This window comes from Bos indicus, chromosome 2, assembly GCF_029378745.1.
Source record: "Bos indicus isolate NIAB-ARS_2022 breed Sahiwal x Tharparkar chromosome 2, NIAB-ARS_B.indTharparkar_mat_pri_1.0, whole genome shotgun sequence".
Lineage (NCBI taxonomy): Eukaryota > Metazoa > Chordata > Mammalia > Artiodactyla > Bovidae > Bos > Bos indicus.
In genome coordinates, this window is record NC_091761.1 from 73,241,925 (window position 1) to 73,266,755 (window position 24,831).

General features: G+C 42.1%; 1 protein-coding gene across 15 annotated transcripts in view; it reads right to left on the bottom strand.

Moving 5' to 3' along the window:
- Positions 1 to 24,831, bottom strand: part of CLASP1 (cytoplasmic linker associated protein 1) — a 273,403-nt gene that overhangs the window by 225,184 nt on the left and 23,388 nt on the right. For all 15 annotated transcript variants that reach the window (XM_070769105.1, XM_070769110.1, XM_070769114.1 and 12 more), the window contains exon 2: positions 8,744 to 9,222. In XM_070769105.1, coding sequence (XP_070625206.1) covers positions 8,744 to 8,938 — 195 coding nt within the window. In that variant the 5' untranslated portion in view covers positions 8,939 to 9,222. The remainder of the gene's footprint in view (positions 1 to 8,743; positions 9,223 to 24,831) is intronic.

Here is a 24,831-nt window from a genome sequence, read left to right on the forward strand (position 1 = left end):
ATTTCTCCCGGCAATCTTGATTCCCACTTGTGTTTCTTCCAGTCCAGCGTTTCTCATGATGTACTCTGCATATAAGTTGGATATACATTTCAAAAGTAAATGAAGCCAACTGATAAATGGAGAAGAAATGATGGAATCAGAAAATCACCCTTTAGCATCCAAATAATTATCTTAGGCAAGGATCATCAACAAATACTAAAGCTAGACAGGATATTTACATAGTCTCAAAATATCTCCCCACAAGATACCTATTCATTATAAGAGGAAAAAATAACACGTTTCAGAAGTAACCTGGCAAACATCTCTTTACCAACTAGGACAAAGATATTACGTGCCTTCTGATATGACACAATGATCACTTCCATGGTTTTCCCACTGCAAAACACACAACCAATCGAACCATGAGAAGCAGAAAACAAGCTCAAATGGAAGGACTGTACAAAAGAAACAGCCCAGTATTAAGTCAAGAAAGACAAAGACAGATGTCAAAGGAGACCATACAAGTGAGAATGAAAATGCAGCCGGGGAGCTTAATTGTAGACCACAGTTTTTCTTTCTTTTGCTATAAAGGACATTAGCAGGACAATAGGTGAAACATGCATAAGATTCACAGACTGGATCATGTGTGTGTGCTCAGGCGTGTCCCACTCTTTGCAACCCCATGAACTGTAGCTCTCCAGGCTCCTCTGTCCACGGGATTCTCCAGGCAAGAATGCTGGAGCAGGCTGCCATTTCCTCCTCCAGGGATTAGTACTCTTATCAATCCTAATACAGTATTAGGACCTGCATTAAGGTCCTAGACCTGCATTACTACTACTACTACTACTACTACTACTACTACTACTAAGTCGCTTCAGTCGTGTCCGACTCTGTGCAACCCCACAGAGGTTGCAAACCCACCAGGCTTTGCTGTCCCTGGGATTCTCCAGGCAAGAACACTGGAGTGGGTTGCCATTTCCTTCTCCAAGACCTGCATTAAGACTATATAAGTGAATGCCCTTGTCTTTAGGAAACATGAATATTTAGGAGTGACGGAGCACAAGGTCTACCACTTCCTGTCCAACAGTTCACATACAGAGAAGATAAACAAGTGGTGAAGTACTGCCACTGGGGTCTGGATGAAACACATGGAAACTCTGCACTGGAATGTTTGGGTGTGGGGAAGGGTTTGAGGTATTGACACACAACATTATGTTAGTTTCAGGAGGACAACATAATGATTCAGTATTTGTATACACTGTGAATGATCACCACGGTAAATCTACTTAACATCCATCACTACACACATTTACAGAATTTTTTTTTCTTATAATGGGAACTTTTAAGATTTATTATCTTATCAAGTTTCAACTATGCAAGGCAGCATTCCTGACTTCACCATGCTGTGCATTACACCACCAGGACTCAGTAATTTTAGAGCTGGACATTTGTACCTTTCGACTCCCTTTACCTATTTTGCCCAAGCCCCAACTATTGCCTCTGGCAGACATTTGTGAACTTGGTTTGTGTTTTGTTTTGTTTAGATTCCACATATAAGTGAGATAATACAGGATGTATTTGTCTTTTTCTGTCTTAGTTCACTTAGCATTATATCCTCAAGGTCCATCCAGGTCACAAATAACATTATTTCATTCTTTTTTATGCCTGAATAATATTCCATCGTATTGAGTTGGTCAAAAAGTTCCTTTGGGTTTTTCTATAACATTTTACAGAAAAACCCTAACTTTTTGGCCAACCAATTCATCCATTAATGGACACTTAGGCTGCTTCCATATCTTGGCTATAGTAAACAATGCTTTTTTCCAGTTTTGTGAAACTTCCCTGTAGGTTTGACTATCTTCCAAAATAAAGAGGTTAAACAGTATATAAGGTCAAGATTCCATTAGGACCAGTCAAAAAACTGTTTTAAATACACTTATCTTAAATCGTTTTGGTTTTTTATTAAAGTACAAAATGAGCTGCTTCTCTGTCACTCAGGACCCAGTCTCCTAAAGTCATCACTGTTAGCTGTGGGGTACACCATAACACTCTTTTGCTCTGATAAATATACTATAAATATTGTTGCAGCATTATAAAGGAAGCAGTATTGCTCTGCTACGGATGTGGGCTCCAAGGACAGACTATCCAGATTAAATAACTTTCCAGTTCTGTGACCCTGGGCAAGTTGCTTCTCTGCTCTTAAGCAGTTCCCAGCTGTTGAATGGGAGCAATCCCAGAGCTTATTAGGGGTACTTGCCTCATGATTAAACAAAGCAATGAACAAGAAGTGCTTCACGGATCCTGATATGAGTGCTTCATAAAAGTGAGCTATTCATAAACATCAAAATCACGGATTTATCAGCCTCATTGTCGGCTCTGTGCTCTCACCCTAGCTGTTTCTCTTTCTTTTTGCTCTGACATTCAATTTATGATTTCATTATATGTATCCTTATTTCAATTTGAGCTTTCTGAAACAAGGTGAAATATTAGTTAAAAATAAAAAGAACAAATGAAACCCTCTGAAAACAGGGGTCTTCCATCAGCAGACTGCCTTTGCCAGTAGGTTTTAAACTCACTCTTAGAATTCCAGGCCAGCTGCTGCTCTGCTCAGGTCCTCTGTTATCAACAGTGCATGGTTTAAGGATTCATATCTTGTTACAAAGGATCCAAGGCCTCTGCTCCAAGGAACAGGCTGACCAGGACTAAGGAAGGCACACAAACTCAGTCCCACATAAAGGTTCACTTTCTACAGATCTTGTCGTCTTTGGGCCCAGTAACTGCATATCCTCATCATCCTCCTCTCACTGACCACACGCTCACTCCAAGCGGCCCTGACACCTTCATCTACAGGCTCCCTGCACCCTCATAACAATGCTATGCACCAGCTATCACCAGACTCATTTCACAGATGAGTAGACTGACTTGCTCAAAAGGCTAAATAGCAGAACCAGGATGAGAATTCAGACTGTTCATCTTCCAATCTGAACTACTTCCAATGCACTTTGCTGCCCTTGCATATACATACACACACACTCAGGAAGAAATGCCATTAATTACATACATAAAGGACACCATTTTTATTTGACAAGTCATATAAATTTTCTTAAAATAATTCTTCCTGGCTTTTTTTTTTTTTTTTTTTTTGCTTTGCTTTTGTTTTTGTTGAGTACCACTCACTGCAGCTTTCCTACTTAGAAGAGAGGCACCTGTCTTTAAACTATACCCAGAAAAATTCAACTTTTGCAACCGATGGGACAAGGCAGCAGGGAAAACCTGGGGAAAAGGAACAGCCTCTGAGAAGCCTCATCACTGTGGCAGCACCAAGCAGAGAGCCAGAAACAGAAGTCACTTAATCTGAATCCAATCATCCTTTCTGGCTCTTCTCTCAAGGACACCAGGGGGAAAATTAAAACCTCAATGAAAGTCAAGGTTCTAGAGATAGGCAAGGGGCACAGAGGAGCCTCCCTTATCTGTTAGCACCCTCCCCTCAGGCCAGAAAGGGCACCTGAACCAGGGCAGTGGTCATACTGTGCTCCACAGAGCAGCTATAAAAGAGACGAAACTTTCTACAGTCTATACTGAGACAGTGCTGCTAGACACGAATGAACAAGAAGGAAGAGAAGTCACTCTGAATTTGCAATTCACTCCTTTTGATCCTTTCTGGTCCCATTTAACCCCATCTTTCCATCAAGGCCTCTCCAACTTTATAGATTCCTTACAGTCCTACCTTTAGACCACTAAGACCATTAGGGGAGAGATTAAGGAAGCCCTCAGTTAAAAGAGATCCTACAAATTTCAAGTCAGCATGGCCTGGGCCTTGAGACAACAATGCCCTGGGCTGGAGTCCGCATGTATCAGATTCAGACAGAGTGAGGCTGCCCAGCACTGGCCCAGCACTTCCACTGTGAGGAAGGGACCGTGCCTGGCCTATCTTTCCCCCAGGGATACCCAGCCCTCAGGGCACTATCCACACAGGATCAGTGCTTAATTCACTTCAGTCACTGCATGAGACTTAGGTTCAAGGCCCAGAAACCTTGATTACTAGCTCTGTCATCTTGATCAAGTTACCTGATTTATCTGTACATCAATGTTCTCATTTGTTAAATGAATATACCAAGATCCATCTCATCTTGTGATAATAAGTTAAAAATGAACACATATTTAGCATAACTACTGGTACTGGTGGCTCAGACGGTAAAGAATCTGCCTGCAATGCAGGAAACCCGGGTTCAATCCCTGGGTTGGGAAGACCCCCTGGAGAAGGGAATGGCTACCCACTCCAGTATTCTTGCCTGGAGAATCCCATGGACAGAGGAGCCTGGCAGGCTACAGTCTGTAGAGTTGGACACAACTGAGCATACACACACACACACACACACACAATCTAGAAAAGAAGTCTCATAAACAAATAAAGACTCCATCTCTTCCGTGTTTCCCACAGTCACTGTGACATCACAAAGGACTTACAAAGTCCACACAGTGACACCCTGGATTGGGGATGGGGGTGAAAAGCATCCCCACAGTGTAGTCCTGGGGTGTTCCAGCTGTATGAGGACAGTATTTAAATAACCAATTACTCATTCCCCAAGATGACCCAACAACGTCCAAAGCCAACTGTAGGGGCTCCTGGGCACGATCAGCCTCCTCGACTTTCCCTGAGTTCAGATGGAACAGTTGCTAATCCAGGAAGGGAAGGGATGCAGAGACAAGGGAGGAGCGGCCAAGAAACACAGTGCAGCCCTGAGGCAAGGTCCTGGTTCCACCTCTGGGACATCTAGTTTTAGGGGGCAGAAGCCTGCTGTGCCTCTTTTGCCAAGCAAAGCAACAACGCTATTCTTTTCTACTTCACCCAAAACTCTGTCTCTGAGATTCAATCTGGTACCAGTGCACAGAGGCTGATTTCAGCAAAGTCAGCTCACAGTAATCAGTGACAGGTTAACAGAACATATACTGACCCTAAAATGAGTCTGCATGAAAGAGCCAGAAAAGCTTCCTAAAATATCATATAAGATGCTCCAAAAGCAAACTGAGTTCTATCAAAATGATGGCTTCCCCTATTCCCAAATTAGGTACAAATTATAAGGCTCACTCTTCTCGCAAATGAATCACGAACAGTTCCCACCAGTGAGGAAAGTATCTACACACCGCAGGCACTCAGTGCCTCAGTCAGTGCCGGGGCTCGTAAACTACGGTCCAGGGGCTGCCGACCTCCATCTGTTTGTGTAAATTAAGTCTTGCTGGAACACAGCTACCGCCACTCACAAACACATTATCTGGGGCTGCTTTTGCATTTACAATGGCCCAAACAAGTTAAATATTTACAAGAAGACCACAGGGCCCACCAAGCCTAAAACATTTACCATGTGATCTTTAAGAAAGTTTGCTGACCTCTATTCTAATGAAAGAAACACTGGCTAGGAAATCAGAGTCATACATTTAAATCCCAGTTCCATGATCACAAAGAGAAATTATCTCGTTAATTCTCAGTAATTTCCGTGACCTCATGTATAAAATCAGGATACCACATCTACCTTGCAGGAATGTTATGAAGATTAAATGAGATATTAAATGCATATGGTAAATAAGCAAGAATCAGTAGCTATTAAACCTTAATCAAAACCAGGTACAAACCTGTCTACCACATTAATACTCAAAGGTAACGTGATCCAGGCTCCAGCAAACTATTTTTTAAAATAAGACAGTATGTTGGCATTCATCACATTCTCTTACTAGGAAAAGGAATAACAATACCTAAGTGTTATCATTTTGGAAGGTCAAAAGTGCTTCTCTTTTCCCCTTATCTTTTTAGTTCTGAATTTAAAAAGAAAAAAACAAATGTCAAGAAGCCAAGCTTCAGAGAATTGCCTATTACAAAGTGAATCCCTTCAAATAAAACCTGAAGTGTACTTCAGGCTCTGACTAAGTAATCTCAATCCATGATTAAGGAAAAAAAAAAAAACAGCTGTAGGTCCCTTAAAAATACACTTCCAGATTTCAGTAAAGCAACCAGGAAAATTTGCCAAGAATGCCCCTAAATTCCTGAGTTCACGCAGGGAACTAGGATGTGCTGAGCACCTGCAGTGTTTCAGGTTCTGGGCTTTAGGTGTGAACAAGGCACATGGTCACCACACTTAAGAGACCTTACAGACCAGAGGGGTGCTCAGCACTAGGTAAGATCAGAACCACACGACGTGGCCTTGACGCCAAAGCCATCAGTATGAAGTCAAACAAGCTATCAGAGATTGAGGCTCCTGAGTGAAGACCTAGTCAAACACCTGCCCTGCACAGACAGGTAAAATGACTTGTCCATGACCACATGCAAATCAGCAGCAAACCCTGTTTTCCTTTCCTTCCCAGAGCTGTCTTTCTTGGAAATTACTTCACAAAGGTTCTCAAGTCTTAATCTTTCACTCCACTGTGACCCTACAATTCCTATTATGAATAATCAACCCAGTCTTCAAAACCTCTGGGTTCCTCTAGACAGTGTTACTACTCTCTTCTGTCTTCCCACCAATTCCTTGCATCTTTATTACTGCTTCCCTGATAGCTCAGCTGGTAAAGAATCCACCTGCAGTGCAGGAGACCTGGGTTCGATCCCTGGGTCGGGAAGATCCCACGGAGAAGGAAACTGGCAAACCCCTCCAGTGTCCTTGCCTGGAAGATCCCATGAACAAAGGAGCCTGGCGGGCTGCAGTCCATTGGGTCTCAAAAGAGCTGGGCACGACTGAGCAACTAACACTTTCTTTCACTTTATTACTGCACACGCAACACTGATTGTAACCATTCACTCATATATCCTTACCCACCACTTCCAGACTACGAGTTTAGTGACGACAGAAACCAAGTCTTGACACTGTCAATGTCTGAAAGCTGATTATGTGGCTGGCATATAATAACTGTATGCATGCATGCTAAGTCACTTCAGTCATGACCGACTCTGCAACCCCATGGACAGCAGCCCATCGGGTTCCTCTGCCCATAGGATTCTCCAGGCAAGAATACCGGAGTGAGCTGCCATTTCCTTCTCCGTAATAACTGTATATTCACTCTCATTTAGTGCATCTAATAACTTTCCCACATTATGGATGAGGAAACTCAGGCTCAGGGAGGTTAAGAAAGCTCCCTGTACAGCAAACCTGTGGGTTACTTATTTAACATCCATGTACCTCTGCCCCTTGCCTCGCCTCCTTCTTCCTAGCAGGAGTCTGGTACCCAACCCCTCCACACAGCCACAGGTTTGGCTCAGGGGAGGCTGAACCCCTTCATGAGACCAGGAGGTGAAGCGTGATGGCTGAAGGCCACTGTGGACATCTGTCCATTCCCAGTTATGCAGTAATGTAATGTAAAAAAGTCTGCTGGGGAGCTTCAGAGAAGGTTTCCTCCCAAGTAAAAGACATAAGCAGTCACTCTTCTTCCCTAGCAATTGCTTTAACTATGTGGACTTCTTAAGTTTTTAAAGGCAATTACTCAATCTCCTTATGCAAACTTTAAGTCAACTAAGTCGGCATTCAGTCACTCTGAGCCAGAAGCATCCTAATTTGCACACAGAAAGGGTGACTTCACAGACCTCAGAGACGTCACTAGTCTACCTCGCCCTTGCCCTCTGCAACACTCCCACCACCCAGCACCAACACAGACCAGGTAAGAGGTACTTATTAAAGTCAGCTAAATGAATAAACAGATGAATGAAACAGACAAAATTTAAGCTCAACTTTCAAAGTCAAGGAAGGTAAACTTTACGTCCAGTTCTAAATGAAATATTAGGGACCGAGGTAAACACCCTTAATAAATCTAAAGCCTGCTGACTCTTAGATAAGATCAAGATTCAATGTAATTGGAAAACAAAGTCTATATTAGAGCAAATAAAGAAATCCTGTAAGCAGCCGTTATAAGTCCATATGTGTCAGAAGACTGGTACAATGAAAAAAAAATCACAGAAGGTCCTGTGTCTGGAAGCCCCTTTGTCTGTAAGGTCTATAGCACCTATTAGCAACCATGCAAACAGCCCACTCTGTCTTCCATCTCAACCTAGATCCAAAGGGGCCAGCTTCTTAACACACTAAAGGCTGGGGAGGGGGACGAGGGGGAGAAATGACACCCCTTCAGCACTTCAAGTCCAGTCCAGTTTTCCTTCATGAAAACTCAGTCTTTGAATGGCAACAAGGTTCACAACTCATTTGCGTCATAGGACCCTGTCTGCTCCCTTCCCACCCACCAAGGGCACCTGAGGAGTCCTGACCTTTGGAACCTGAAGGATACCCTCCAGGCCATCACAAACAGGTCTCAGGAGAGTCCTTGGCAAACCATACTATTGCTGGCCAGGTACCTGGGCCAACTTCAAAATAGGAGCCTGAAGGTAAGAAGCCCTCATCCTACTGCCAATCCCAATCCCCAACCCCAAGAAAATCAATGAGGCCACTTGTTATTCACAAAGAGCCACTCACTGCAAGACATGATAGTCACTTTAACTTCAAGGCTTCAAATACTTGCACCTTTTCCACATAAAAGCCTCTCTTTATCTGGTCACAGGGCCATCTCTCAGTGCACTGAAGAATAAGGGTGTTTTGATCCCCAACAAAAATCAAAGAAAACTCTACTTGCTCTAGAATGAAATGTCCAAAAGCCACAACGTGACTGAGTGTCTTAGTGGAAACCAAGGGATCAATCATGCTGATGGCTCTCAAAGGACTCTTCAAAGGACCCATTTTGACCCCTGCTAGGTAGCCCAGCCACCTAGAAGAGCATCCTCTTGCACACGGCTTACCTTATAATTGCTAGAGTTCACCCAAGAGGTAGCGAGTCCGTCCACAAGTTTGTCTAACATGGTCTGGTCATGCTCGAGGTCGGCAGACTTCTGTTTGTCTGAGAAATAGTCTATCAGTTCTTGGCCAACCTGCAGTCGTTTCCCCACATCCTTCTGCAGCACCTGTGCCAGGCAGGCCTCCATGCGAGGCTCCATGGCGGAATTCCAATCCAGAGCCGCAGAAGCTAGAGGGCGGTGGGGGTGACGCCCTCCCCGTGAGCGGCCCCCGGAGGCGGCCTCTTTGTTTGCTGAAGGTTACTAAGAGCCTGTGTGTCAAAGATGCAATCCGAGGAATGGCAGCAATGCACCATGTGTGGCTGAAGAGCAGCTGGGAGGATATTAAAAGTCCAATTTAAATAACTAGTAGAGGAGAAAGGAATGAGTGGCAGAGTGACGCTCTCCTCCTGGGTCTGAAATACTTCATAATTCAGCAGTCCATTCTGAAAAGCAAGAGAAGAGAAAAACACATCAGCACAGATAACAAAACGCTCAAATGTTGGGAAACATTTAATCAAAGACAAAGCATTCGCGCTGCAGCATCGTTTCTAAGCACAAGTGGAGCGAGAAGCATGAACACTTGGCAAACATGTCAGAATAACATAATTATTATTTATATCAGGAAGAACGTCGAAGCCCAAAGCAAAGAACCAATGAGCTTCACAGTTGGTGGGTTGAGGTTTTTCACAATTTTCCAGCTTTAAATGCACCAGTCAGAAGAGCAAGCTTTTGCTTCAGCTGGATGATTTATGTGTACCTTAAATTCTGCTCCCCACCAAAAACCAAACACCACTGTGTCTGAGTCCCTGTACGTACTGTAGCCTGTCTCTCAGCTTCCTACAATCCAAGTGCAGGAAGTGAGGCAGGCTCCACAGAAACAACACTGACCAAACTGGCTGGCCCAGTAACAACAATCAAAGTCAAAGGCGACACCTACACCTGCTCAGCAGCTTTACAAAGGGCGAGCAGGTAGTGGTCCCTGCCTCCTCCTCCAGAGAAGTGACCAACAGGGAGAAGGGGAGAGGCTCACACTCTGACCACATTGTTGACACAGTGTTCTCCACGGGCAGAAGCACCAACTGGGCCTGGTGTTTTGCTACAGAATTAGGAGACCTCAAAACCACCCTTGGCATAGCACAACTCAAACTATGTGAGGAGGTACCAAAGTCATTTTTACTAGACAGGCTGAATGGGCAGACTATTTAATCTACAGCTCCTGGAACAACTGTACATGTTTATTTTTTCAACGTCTTTTCTCAATTCCTAACCCAAGAAGATGCACAGAAAACCAATCTTCAAGATGCAGCAACCCTAACACTGTACTAAACAGAAATGTTCTTCACACCAACAGTCAGTGTGAACTCTCAGGGGTTCAGCAGGTAAATCTGATCTTATAAATCAAGTGACTGAAATTCAGGGCAGGGTAACTCTTCCAGTCTGTGCACAAGGTTTTTATCCCTTCCTGTCACCCACCCCACCTCCACTCTTAGCAAAAAACCACAGTGCTCTTTCCAAGTCCTAGAATGAGAGATGAGTCAAGTCATCCAATGAGGAAAACACTTCTGCAAAGTCCCTAGCCCCTGATTACCCGTTTTCTGCTTTCCTTCCAATCAAGAAGCCTTGATGTCTCACATGGCAGTCCTTCCTTAAGTGGAGGAGATATCGCTTTCCAGTCATGTCCATGCCATGGAACTTGTCCTTCCGTCACAGGAAAGGTCTTCATATATAGCAAAGCAGCCATTACCCTTCACTCCAATTTTCAGTCCAAACAAAATACCCCCACTTCCTTAATCAGCTCCCATGTCAGACTAATGAAGATATCAGCAATACATGAAAACTGGAGAAACCAATAGAACCTTTTCTTTCCGGGCCCAATATTCGCCAAGAAGCTAGTTAAGGTCAAGACTGGTAGATTAAAAATGGTTGCAAAGGCTTTGCTGTTCCTCCTCCATCGAGACGGAACCTCATCCTCCCCAGTGACCCTGGGATGAGTCCTGAGACTTGCTCTGGCCAGTGGGAAATCAGAGACGGCAGAAATGAACTGAGATTTGACCCCGGAGCGTGCGTGACTGCCATGCTGTGAGGAAGCTGGTCTAGCCTCCTGAGCACAAGAAGCCATTAGTGGAGAACCAACTCGCTCCAAACAGCAGCCCGCAGCAACCACCAGACATGGGAGTGAGTCCATGGGGGACCACTCAGCATTACCAGTCACTGTCTGACTGCAGATACACAAATACATCTAAGGAGACAAAAGCCACCTGGTCAAACCACAGAATGATGAGAAACTGTTCACTCATACTTTAAGCCATCCAATTTGTGGTGCTCTGTTACACCAGCAGATAACTGATCACTCCTTATTCCTCTAAACGTCTTTCATTCTCGGTGAAAAGAATTTCATATCCCTTACTCCTTCAAAGGGCCCAAAATCAGCAGACACTAACCAGTAATGACAGTGATGGTATCAGTTTTGAGCATCAACATGAGGGGTCAGGCTCTATGCCAAGATGATTTATACAGTTTATCTCTGATTCTCCAACCACTTCCATAAAGTAGGCATTAACACATCCCTATTTTACAGGTGGGGAAAATGAGGCAAAGGTAAGTGATTTTCCAAGGTTGCATAGCCGGAAGTCTCCCTTTCCTACCTTCAAATCCTTGTTATTACAAGTCTGGCCTAGTTCTGTCCCAACTCAGGGAAAGGAGGTCAGACTTCATGGTGAGCTGGGAAGCAACAGGCCAGATAGCAAAGTCTCCACTCCCAGGAGAGGAAGGAGCCCATGCATTTAAGGCTCTTTCCCGTTATTTTTAAAAATACGTATTATAAATTTTATTAAAAAAAAAAACGTATTATATAAAAACTTCACCTTCAGCTGGAATTCCATATGATTTCTAACAAGTAAGTATATGCTTCTTGACAGTAGTTATGCAGTAAAGGTTTACCACACTCAGAAGCAGGTCACAAACTCCTGTGTATGAAATCCACAGAATGACACTGGAAGCCCCAAAGCATTAAGCAAACTGGGTCCTCTTTGTTCTTTTTCTTTAATTAAAAAAAAAAAGTAATGGGTGATCCTCTCTTGCACAAAAGTGCAAGACATCTCGCCCCTACTCCCATCCCCCGGCCACATTTCCCCACCTAAAAGCAAAAGGTGTTGCTAACTTCCCGTGCCTTCCTTCACAGGTATTTTTAGCTACCCAACAAATAAGTACACGTGTTCTCCCTCTGCACCCCCAGGAAGAGTTTCTTAAGTATTTACAGTTACATCATAAGAAGCAGCACAATTCTGCCACAGGCCAACAGAAAGAACTTAAAAAATACCAGCTTCAACAAGAATGAAACACACAGCAGGACAGCCTGATGTAAGGGACATGTGTCAGACAGCCTCCAGTCTTGACTCTGCACTTCCAGGGTGGCAATGGGGAGATGAGTGGCTCCATATTCATCAAATAAGATTCAAGATCAGAAAAGCTTGCACAGGGCATTTAAAAAAAAAAAAAAATAAATATATATATATATAGCTCTCTCTTGAACCTCTTTCTTATAGCTACTACTCTGTGGCACTTAGGTCACCGCCAGAAAGGAGTGAAGACAATGGAGGGTGGGGCAGAGAACAAAAATCAGCTGTGAGCTCTGAACTTCCAAGTCTACTAAAGGCTTCTCCATAAAAGAAGTTTAAAAAGGTAGTAGGGCCATTTTCACTAGTGACTTAGAACAGTAACAAGTTGACATTTCTTACAAGTCTATGATAGGCTGGGCTCAGCAGGAGGTTCTTCTGCTAATCTTACCTGGGATCACTCAGGTAGCTGCTGCTGTATGCCAGCCTGACTGAGGCTGAAGAGTCTACAATGGCATCACCTACATGTCTGAGGCAATGATGCTGGCTGTTGGCTGGACCTCTTGCCACACGTGATCTCTAACAACCCAGTAATATAGTCTGTAGTTCAGTACATGTGGTTGGAGCATTCCAAGATGGCAAAGGGAAGACTGCCAGGCCTCACAAGGCCCAGGAGGCAGAACCTGCAATTCACTTCTGCCACAGTCCACTGTCAAAGCAAGTCACAAGGCCAGCCCAAAATAAAAGTGTGAGAAAATGGATTCTACCAGTTAACAGGAGCCTCAAAAGAGTGCAGCAATGTGTTTCAATCTTACACGTGCAGTCTGTAGACATTTGTACAATGAATACCTGAATGAGGTAAATACATTTATCTTCTTTGGTTACCCATCATCTTGATTACTTTTATTTACTCAACAATTTATGATACATCACATCTTACCACAGTAGAAACATCTACTTCTGCTTTATTGACTATGCCAAAGCCTTTGACCATGTGGATCACAACAAACTATGGAAAATTCTTCAAGAGATGGGAATACCAGACCACCTGACCTGCCTCCTGAGAAATCTATATGCAGGTCAGGAAGCAACAGTTAGAACTGGACATGGAACAACAGACTGGGTCCAAATCAGGAAAGGAGTACATCAAGGCTGTATATTGTCACCCTGCTTATTTAACTTACATGCAGAATACATCATGTGAAATGCCAGGCTGGATGAAGCACAAGCTAGAATCAAGATTGCCAGAAGAAATATCAACAACCTCAGATAATGCAGATGACATCACCCTTATGGCAGAAAACGAAGAGGAACTGAAGAGCCTCTTGATGAAAGTAAAAGAAGAGAGTGAAACAGTTGGCTTGAAACTCAACATTCAGAAAACGAAGATCATGGCATCCGGTCCCATCAGTTCATGGCAAATATATGGGGAAGCAATGGAAACAGTGACAGATTCTATTTTGGGGGGCTCCAAAATCACTCCAGATGGTGACTGCAGCCATGAAATTAAAGACGCTTACTCCTTGGAAGAAAATTATGACCAATCTAGACAGCATATTAAAAAGCAGAGACATTATTTTGCCAACAAAGGTCTGTCTAGTCAAAGCTATGGTTTTTCCAGTAGTCATGTATGGATGTGAGAGATGGACTATAAAGAAAGCTGAGTGCCTAAGAATTGATGCTTTTGAACTGTACTGTTGGAGAAGACTCTTGAGAGTCCCTTGGACTGCAAGGAGATCCAACCAGTCCATCCTAAGGGAAATCAGTCCTGAATATTCACTGGAAGTACTGATGCTGAAGCTGAAGCTCCAGTACTTTGGCCACCTGATGCGAAGAGCTAACTCATTGGAAAAGACCCTGATGCTGGGGAAGATTGAAGGCAGGACCATAAGGGGATGATAGAGGATGAGATGGTTGGATGGCATCACCGACTCAACGGACATAAGTTTGAGTAAACTCTGGGAGTTGGTGATGGACAGGGAGGCCTGGCATGCTGCAGTCCATGGGGTCGCAAAGAGTTGGACATGACTGAGTGGCTGAACTGAACTGAACCACAGAAGATACAAAAGAAATAACTATAATCTATGACTTGACTTGAAAATACTTCCAACTTACTTGGAGAGAACAAGATATACACACTCACAAAAAGCTTGTCAGTGTAAGAATTCAACACACACAGGATACATAGAAGACTTCACAGACAGAATGCCATACTGCCACATAAGGGCTATGAGTAAGTACTATAATCACTTAGGGAAGGGATAAATCAAGAAAGCCTGGAAGACCATGTCAAAACCATTTACACAAGGCTCAACTGGAGCTCTGTCTTGAAACGTGGACAGGATGTCACACATCAGTTAAGGCACTTGAGCGGGGAAAAAACATAAGCAAGTGAGGGAGGTGGGAACCTGTGAATGGCTGAGGGGAGAAGTGCGGTGACAGAGACAGCGAGACACCTGTAAGGAATGGGCAGGCATTATTTCCCACTTTGAAGACAAAGAAATGAAGCTTAAGCGACTTCACTGGTGGTCCAGTGGCTAAGCATCTGCACTCCCAATGCAGGAGGGCCTGGGTTCAATTCCTGGTCAGGGAACAGGATCCCACATGCCACAGCTAAGCCCAAGCACTGCAACTGCTGAGCCTACATACTCTAGAGCCATGTACTGTAACAAAGACCCAGTGCAGCCAAAGCGAACAGCGTTTTTAAAAAAAGAAAAGAGTAATGTAGCTTAGAGGGGAATTCCCTGGTGGTCCAGTGGTTAGGACTCTGAGCTTTCACTGCCAGGGCCCAAGTTCAATCCCTGGTCAGGGAACTAAGGTCCTGTAAGCCACTGTGGCGCGTGCTGCCAACAACAACAACAAAAATACACCCAAAACATCTTTGCCCAAAATGTAAAAGCTAATAACTACCAGGCAGTAACTGAACACCAGATCTGCCTGGCCCTAAAGTTAGTAATATTTTCATTATACTATGATAGTATACTACTGCATCACTAAAAGTCCACAGCACGGGTACTTAAGAACTTAAAATATGAAAATGTTAGATAGTTATAGCATATGGAGCATGAGAAGTAGAGGATTAAGAAACAAGAAATCATATTACAAAGCACTCAGGAAGCTGTAATGAAATAATATTCTAAATCACAGCACAGAACTACAATGTAATATTTCCAGCACCAGTGAATCAATAAACACATCAAAAGTCTCCCTGGCAGAATCAGAGAAAGCAGACAGCATACCTGACAAGCCAACTCTGAAAGCCAGAAATGAGCAGAATTTATTCACACTCATCAAAAGCAGCTGTTTCCATCAATAAGACAACCTTCTGCACTATAACAATCTACAATTTCAACACGGTGTGGACTTATACAGACGTCCCAGGCAAGCCTCTCTCCCCTGGGCCGATCTGCACCCCACTTGCCAGCAGCCACAAGGTCACTCAGTGAGCTGACACATGTACGAGGCTAACTGCAGGAAAGCAGAGTCAAGGCTGCAAGGAGGTCGTTGCCTCAAAGGACAAAAAGACAGAAATACAGATTACGGTGGCACGGTAAGGATAGCCCTAAACCAGAGGCCTGAAGAAGGTGCTCGGTGGCAGAGAAGGAGGAGACACTGATTGAGGGAATCCAACTGGGTGTTCCAGGACAGGACCTGCCCCGCACACCAGGCAGTTGGGCAGCCACTCCCCGGGGCCTGGCTTCCACGCCTGGGCCCACATAGATGCTCCTCACCCAGAGCACACGGAGCCTCCAGCCTCCCTGCCTCCTACCTCAGCTCCTCTCATCTCTGTACTGACTGCCCCCTCCTAGGGCTGACGACATCCCTCCTTCCAGCTTTCTGCTCTCTATAGCAGCACATCTTCCTGCCTCTCAGTCCCTTACCACGTGATCCTCCTTCCCCACCACAACTGCCCATCCCTCCAGCTCTTCTGTTCAAGGGCACTGCCTCAACCTCGTTAATCAGATAAACTTCTCAATCTCACTCCCCTTTGAGGCTGGATTAAATTCCACGTGGGCGTTAATAGCATGGCACTACCCTCCACTGTCTCTCTCTCTGTAGTAGCTGCCTAGTAATCCCAAACCTTGGGTGAATCGATGCTCTGAAGCAGCTGCCTTCTCAGGCCTTCAGGGGTGACCATGTGGAAGAGAACACACACATATCCAACCAGTCTGGTTTTAATTGATCATCTCAAAATTCAGAAAGGCCCTGATCACCAGCAACATTCCCACTCACATTCTCTGGGAAGCCTGTTTGCCTTTTTCTCTACAAGCACCCATCTACCCTATCCTACCCTGCAGCTCTCTCCCGACAGCCTCACCTCCTACTCCATTGGTAAAGTAGACAGGACCAGACAACTGAGATCTTCACCAGCAAATCAGAACAGCCACCAGCATCTCCTCTGATAATGGGACAACGCTCGTGTTTTGCCTTCTGAACCTTTTCAGTTGCCTGCTCTCCAGCATCTGCAAGCTCTCCTCGGTCGGCTCCCTCCCAGCAGCTGAGACTCTCTAAATCATCCGTCTTTAACAGGCCCTCTTGAGCTCACAGGCCTTCCATCAGGGACACCAGAAAGAGTGAAGCCCCTTTAAGCAGATTTCTGCCCCTTTAATCTCGCTCCACCAGCGAGCTGCACAGAGGCACTTCCTGTTCACCCCTTGGACCTCTCCTCGGGTTTCCCCTTGTCAGGATCACCAGTGACTGCCCTGCTGGCAGATCCCAGTAATACTTTCCTCTTCTTCACTAACTCCACCTCTCAGAAGCATCCCAAAGCTGACCACTCCTTCCTTCTGAAAAATTTTCCATTTTCATGAAAACAAATGAGCACTGCCTTGCTGTGACTCCTCTGGCTGAGCACCTACTCAAGTTTCTGTAATCATCTTTGTCTCTCTCCCAGAGCTCTGGTGAGCAGCTCAGTCCAAAGCCTCTCCCCTTTTCACTTGGCTCACCCCAAAATAATGTGCATCCATTTCCATAAAAACTTTTAAAGCCTATAGAATTGATGACTCCCAAATTTGAATGCCTGGGTCAAATATCTCTGAACACCAGGCTCAGGCACTGGCCTCTTTTCAGTCCCAAACTCTCTACCACTTCAGAGCCTTCACTCTCTGTTCGTGTGGCTGCGCCGGGTCTTGGTTGCGGCATGCAGAGTGGGATCTTTATTTGTAGCATGCCAAATCTCAGTTGCAGCACTGGAACTCTTAGCTGCAGCATGTGGGATCTTTTTCCCTGAAACAGGGATTGAATCTGGTATCCCTGCATTGGGAAGCACTGGACCACCAGCGAAGTTCCAGGGCCTTCGCTCTCGCTGGTCCTTCTGCCTGAAACACAGTCCTGATGCCTATATTGCCCAGTCACCTCAGCTTCAATGTTACCTCCTCAGTAAGTCGTTTAATGACCACTCTAGTGGGTCCCTTACCACTGCATCCTGTCCTCTTCCTTCAAAGCACTCACAACAAGTTAAAATTTATCATATGTCTATTTACCTATTTGCTGGCTGATCTTCCCACAGGACTGTCAAGCCTTATAAATGAGGGGATCTTGTTTATTTTGTTAACCTAATGCCTACAACTATGTCTGGTACAAACAGAGCACTCAAGAAGTAGTTGTTGAATGAATAAAGTCTGCTTGAGTTGAAAATCAAAAGAAAATACTCATTGGCAACCATTAACTGAATTCAGTTTCTTCTTGGGGAATGGGAGGTGGGGGGCTTGGGAGAATGCAAAAAACATTTCAGATAAAAGGAATGCGTAAATATATGTGGACAAAGCACACAGACACAAAAATGACAGACTGTGGCCTATTCAAAAGAAAAGAAGCAATTTGGAAAAGCCAAAGCACTGGTTCCCAACCTGTAAACACTACTGACGCTGCCCCTAAGGTGAGAGATGGAGTGATTAAAATGCTGTCTGAGATTTTAATTTAGTTCAGACACAAACCATGACTTATCCACAAGCTAAGTATTCCTAGCCATATTTTCAAACTTATGTACATGCAGTTATGAATCTTTAAATGCAAAAATAATGTAAAAGTATTTCTAAATTCTTACTTTGAGCCTGATAATTTTTCTCAACTAACAGATACCAGAAATCCCACTTCCACAGAGCTGGACACTGAAAAGAGTTCTTATTCTCAGAAAGTCTGGCGCTGAGCAGACAAGGCCCAGCAGCCAACTGGGCACCAAAGGTCAACAGTGTTGTGGCTTTCAGGGAGCTCTGCATATGTCATCTTGGAAATGCAGAATCAGGAGACTCTGGGTGAGCATACATTTATTGAAAAGATCATTAAAATCTGGAATTACTCAAGTTATCACAAGATTACTCTGTGAGAGGAAAAAAAAATCTTGTTGAACTCCCTTCTCCCTCCCTCCCTCTCTCACTCACCCCAGAGTGAACAATAATTAACTACAGAGAAGTCATGACAAAAGAACAACTCTAATATATGATGTAAACGCCCAAAAGTGAATAAAAGGATGAAGTTCAATATTAAAAGGAAAGGTCATATGAACAGAAATAAATAATTAATGTTGGCTAATTTCTGGTACTAGGATTTTTTCTTTGTACTTTTCTGTACTTTCTAAATTTTTTCTATGAGTAATATAGAAAATATATGCTACTTTTATAATTACAAAGAGAGAAATATTATTCAAAAATGAGGCATTACCATTTGATACTGAAGGAAAATCTCCCTTTCAGTATTACTGTGTCTGAGTCTTTGTGACCCTATGGACTATAGCCCACCAGGCTCCTCTGTCTATGGGATCTTCCAGGCAAGGATATTGGAGTGGGTTGCCATGTCCTTCTCCAGTTCAGTATTACAGAATATAATATATAACTGTCAATGAAGTGTAAAACAAGAAGTTTTAAATTCCCAAGAAGATGGAACTGGTGGATTAGTTACTTCCACAAATTATGTGGTTAAAAACTACATAATGGAAGAGACAGAAAGTACAGAAATTAAAAAAAAAAAAGGCAGCTCCACATTACTACACATGCTGTGCTCTGCTTAGTCGCTTAGCTGTGTCCGACTCTGCGACCCCACGGACTACAGCCCACCAGGCTCCTCTGTCCATGGGGATTCTCCAGGCAAGAGTACTGGAGTGGGCTGCCATGCCCTCCACACATTACTGTATATATACTATTAAAAAATAGAAGAAAATAAACACTGCACAAGAATGATTACTACCTGCCTTCACTAATATTTTAAGGAGGTAATTTTTTACTAATTTTTCAGATAGTTTAAGTATTTTTTTCTGTGAACTACAGAAGGAGAACATAGTTTTACTTTTTGTTTCTCCTCTGGTTGATAATGAGAAGAATTGCTTCTATTCTAACCCTCAAAACTTCCTCAAAGGTGAAACAAGATGGACAAACACTGAAAATTGCTGAAGCATGTTGATAGGTACATGAGAATATGTTACACCATTCGCTCCACTTTTGAACATGTTTAAAATTATCAGAAATTTTTAAAAATCGAAAATACTTTAATTTCTTCAAAAGAATTGTAAAGCTGAAGTCTATGTGGAAAAAAAATACCTGCATAAAAGTAGTAATTAAACAAGTCTAGGATATGAAACTGCATTGCTATGCTATGCTATGCTAAGTCACTTCAGTCGTGTCCGACTCTGTGTGACCCCATAGATGGCAGCCCACCAAGCTCCCCCGTCCCTGGGATTCTCCAGGCAAGAACACTGGAGTGGATTGCCATTTCCTTCTCCAATGCATGAAAGTGAAAAGTGAAAGTGAAGTCGCTCAGTCATGTCTGACTCTTAGCGACCCCATGGACTGCAGCCTAACAGGCTCCTCCGTCCATGGGATTTTCCAAGCAAGAGTACTGGAGTGGGGTGCCATTGCCTTCTCCGGAAACTGCATTATATATACAGTTATACATATAGCATATACAATGTACAGTATGGCATTTATATACATATAATATGACATAGCCTACATGTGAAACAATTACAGGAAAAAAAATAGAGTACGTAAAAGATTAACATGTAACCTCTGAATAACAGGTTTACATGAGTTTATCTCCTATTTTTTAGTAACTTCCTCTACTTTTCATATTTTCTATAAAGAAAAAGGCAAACATTTTAAGAATGTTAAACAGAAAAGCAGTTATTTCATAAATCTACCTTACTCATTCAACAACTGTGAGACCAAGAGTAATTAATTGATGAGAAAGATACCTCTCCACTGACTGCTGACTTCTCCCACAAGAGAGATGTCAACCACAGTATACCAAACTGTTATACTATAGAGACAGTTTCCCTGGGTAGGAGAGAACAGTAATATAGATTACAGATTCCCAAGGAAGGGTCTTACATGAACACAAGAGATCTCGGCAGAGAACCACTTGTTAGACAAACCTTATTACAGTGATGAATATGTTGGCTCTTCCAGAAAGAGGGAATTCAATCAAGCAGCATTTACTTTTTCTTTTTGTCCACAACTTGTCTAAGATCCCACATGGGATCTTAGATCCTTGACCATGGATCAAACCTGCGCCCCATGCATTAGAAGCACATAGTCTTAACCACTGGACCACCAAGGTAGTCCCACAACATTCACTTCTATTGTATTTTTCAAAGAACTTCTCATACAGTATCATAGTAATGACCATCTTTGTTTCCCAGAAAAACAGATCAATAAACCTGAATGACTCCTTACAACGACTTTTAGTAAAAATGACTCCTTTACATGATTTTTGAACTATAAATCACAAATCATTAAATTGTACCCTTTAAAGTGTATGTAATTCAGCAGTTGTAAATAAATTCACAAAGTTGTGCAACCATCACCATTACTTAATTCTAGAACATAATCATTCCAAAATGAAACTTCTATCATCCTCTAGCAGTCATTCTCCAACCTGCTCTCCCAAACCCATGAAAACTGAAAATCCACTTTCTGATCGAATGGATCTGCCTACTCTGGACACTTCATATAAACAGAGTCATAAAATATGTGTCCTCCATGTCTGACTTCTTTCACTTAGCAGACTATCTTGAAGGTTTATCCATCTCATTGCATGTATCAGTATTTCATTCCTTTTTGTGGCTGAATAATATTCCATCGAATAGCTGTACCAGAATTTGCTCATGTAGTTATCTGCTGATGAATATTAGGATTGCATCTACTTTTTGGCTATTTATGAATAATGGTATGAACACTCCTGAACAAGTATTATGAGGACAACTTTCCAATTTTGATATACAAATAGCAGCGTTAACTAGGCTACCGGATATGATAACCATGTTTAGTGTTTTGAAGAACTACCAAACTGTTTTCCAAAGTGGCTACACCATTTTACACTGCCACAGCAGTAGATGAGGGTTCCAATTTCTCCATGTTTTCAGTAACACTTATCGTCCATCCTTTTTATCAAAGCCACCCTAGAGGGTATGAAGCAGTACCTCACTGTGGTTTGGATGGGCATTTCCCTAACAACAAAGAATTTGGGCTTCTTTCAAGGGCTTGCTGGACATTTCAGCATCTTCTTTGGAGAAATGTCTAATCAAATTCTTTGCCTGTTTAATTGGGTTGACTTTATTCTTGATTGTAAAATTTTTTATATACTCAGGATAAAAGTTTATCAGATAAATGATTCTCAAATATTTTCTCTCATTCTATGGGGTGTGGTTTCACTTTCTTGATGGTATCATTTGAAACAAAGTTCTAAATTTTTGTAAAGTCCAATTCACCTATTTTTTTCTTCTTTTGTTGTTTGTGCTTTAGATGTCATACCTAAGAAACCATCACCTATTCTACTACAATAAAAGAAAAAAACAGAATCTACTGTCTAATCTAAGGTCATAACGACTTGTATCTACTCTTTCTTCTAAGAATTTTATAGTTTCAAGTGTTACATTCTGATCTATGATTGAGTGTATATATATATATATGAACAAATGGTCCAAATTCATTCTTATGCATGTGGCTATCAACTTGTCCCAGCATCATTTGCTGAAAAAACTATTCTTTATTGAATTGTCTTTGCACTCTTGTTGAAAATCAATTGACTATAAATGTTAAGTATTTATTTCTGGACTTACATTCTATTCCACTGGTTTGCTTACGATAGCTTTGTAGTAGGCTAAGTCCACCAACTTTGTTCTTCCTTTTCAAAACTGTTTTGACTATTCAGGGTCCCTTGTATTACCATATGAATAGGAAGATCAGCTTGCCAACTTCTCCAAAGAGGCAGCTGGGATTTTAATAGGGAGTGTGTCAAATCAATTTGGGGAATAGTGTCATATTAGGTCATTTGATCCATGAATATAGGATGTCTTTCCATTTATTTAGATCTTTAATTTCTTTCAATGATGTTTTCTCTCTTTCAGAATATATGTTTTATACTTCTTTGTTAAGTTTATTCTTTTTCATTCTTTTTGATGCTTCTGTGAATTGAACTATCTTCTTAGTTTCATTTTTGGATTATTCATTGAAAGTGTATAGAAATACAACTGATTTTTATATACTGATTTTGTATCCTACAACCTAACTGAATTCATTTATTAGTTTCAATTGCCTTATAGTGGATTCCTTACAAGATCATGTAATCTGCAAATAGATTTTTTTACTTCTTTTCCAACCTGGATGCCCTTTATTTCCTTGTCTAACTGCCGCAGTTAGAAGTTTCCGTACAATGTTGAATAGACATGACATAAAATGACATCCTTTTCTTGTTTCTGATCTTGGAAAAAATTCAATTTTTATCACAAAGTATGGCATCAACTGAGGGTTTTCATGGGTATTCATCAGTGGCTTTTATCACACCAAGAAGCTCCCTTCTATTTCTAGTTTGCTAAGTGTTTTTATCAAGTAAAGGGGTAAGATTTTGTCAAATGCTTTTCCTTTACCTATTGTGATGATGTTCAAAATCCTTCAAGCTAGGCTTCAACAGTATGTTCCTGGAGAACTTCCAGATGTACAAGTTAGATTCAGAAAAGGCAGAGGAACCAGAGAGCAAACTGTCAACATCCACTGGATCATAGAAAAAGCAAGGAAATTCCAGAAAAACATCTACTTCTGCTTCACTGACTACACTAAAGCCTTTGACTGTGTGTATCACAACAAACTATGGAAAATTCTTAAAGAGATGGGAATACCAGACCACCTTACCTGCCTCCTGAGAAACCTGTATGCAGGTCAAGAAGCAACAGTTAGAATCAGACATGCAACAACGGACTGGTTCAAAATTGGGAAACGAGTACATTAAGGCTGTATATTGTCACCCTGTTTATTTAACTTATGTACAAAGTACATCATGCGAAATGCCAAGCTGGATGAATCACAAGCTGGAATCAAGATTGCCGGGAGAAATATCAACAGCCTCAGATATGCAGATGATACTACTCTAAAGGTAGAAAGCGAAAAGGAACTAAAGAGCCTCTTGATGAAAGTGAAAGAGGAGAGTGAAAAAGCTGGCTTAAAATTCAACATTCAAAAAATAAGATCGTGGCATCTGGTTCCATCACTTCATGGCAAATAGACAGGGAAACAATGGAAATAGTGACAGACTTAATTTTCTTGGGCTTCAAAATCACTGCGGACAGTGACTGCAGCCATGAAATTAAGACAACTGCTCCTTGGAAGAAAAGCTATGACAAAACTAGATGGTGTATTAAAAAGCAGAGACATCACTTTGCTGACAAAGGTCCATACCGTCAAAGCTATGGTTTTTCTAGTAGTCACAAACAGATGTGAGAGCTGGACCAGCATCAAAGAATTGATGCTCTGGAACTCTGGTGCTGGAAAAGGCTCTTGAGAGTCCCTTGGACAGAAAGGAGAATAAACCAGTCAATCCTAAAGGAAATCAACCCTGAATATTCATTGGAAGGACTGATACTGAAACTGAAGCTCCAATACTTTGGCCACCTGATGCAAATAGCTGACTCATTGGAAAAGACCCTGATGCTGGTAAAGATTGAAGGAAGGACGAGAAGGGGATGAAAGAGGATGAGAGGATTGGATGGCATCACCAACTAACTCAATGGACATGAGTTTGAGCAAACTCTGAGAGATGGTGAAGGACAGGAAATCCTGGTGTGCCACAGTCCACTGGGTTGCAAGGAGTCAGACATAACTTAGTGACTAAGCAGCAACAACTATGATGATAATGTGATTTTCGTCTTTTACTATTATGGTTACACTGATTTCCACATGTTAAACCAACCCTGCATTCCTGGGATAAATTCTAATTGGCCATATAGTGTATAATCCTTCTGATATGATGCTGGATTCAGTTTGCCTCAATTTTATTGAGAATTTTTTTTTTTTTTTTTGCATCTATAATCATAAAGGATACTGGTCTGTAATTTTCTTTTCTCATCATGTCTTTGTATGATTTTGTTAACAGAATAATAATATCCTCAAAAGATAAACTAGAGACATTCTATTTACTTTTTTATTTTGAAAGAGTTTGTGGAGAATTTGCATTTGGTAGATTTGACAGAATCACCAAATATGAGGTCATCTGAGCTGGAGCTCTTTGTGAGATGTTTCCTGATTTTTAATTAAATATCTTTATTGCTATTGGACTATTCAGATTTTCTTTTTCTTTTTTCTTTTTTTGAGTCAATATCCAGGAATGCACACATTTTATTTGTGTTGTCTAATTTGTTGGCATGTAATTGTTCCTAGTATTCTCTCATTCCTTTTTATTTCTGTAAGGTTGGTAGTGATGTCCTCTCTTTCATTCCTGATTTTATTAATTTGA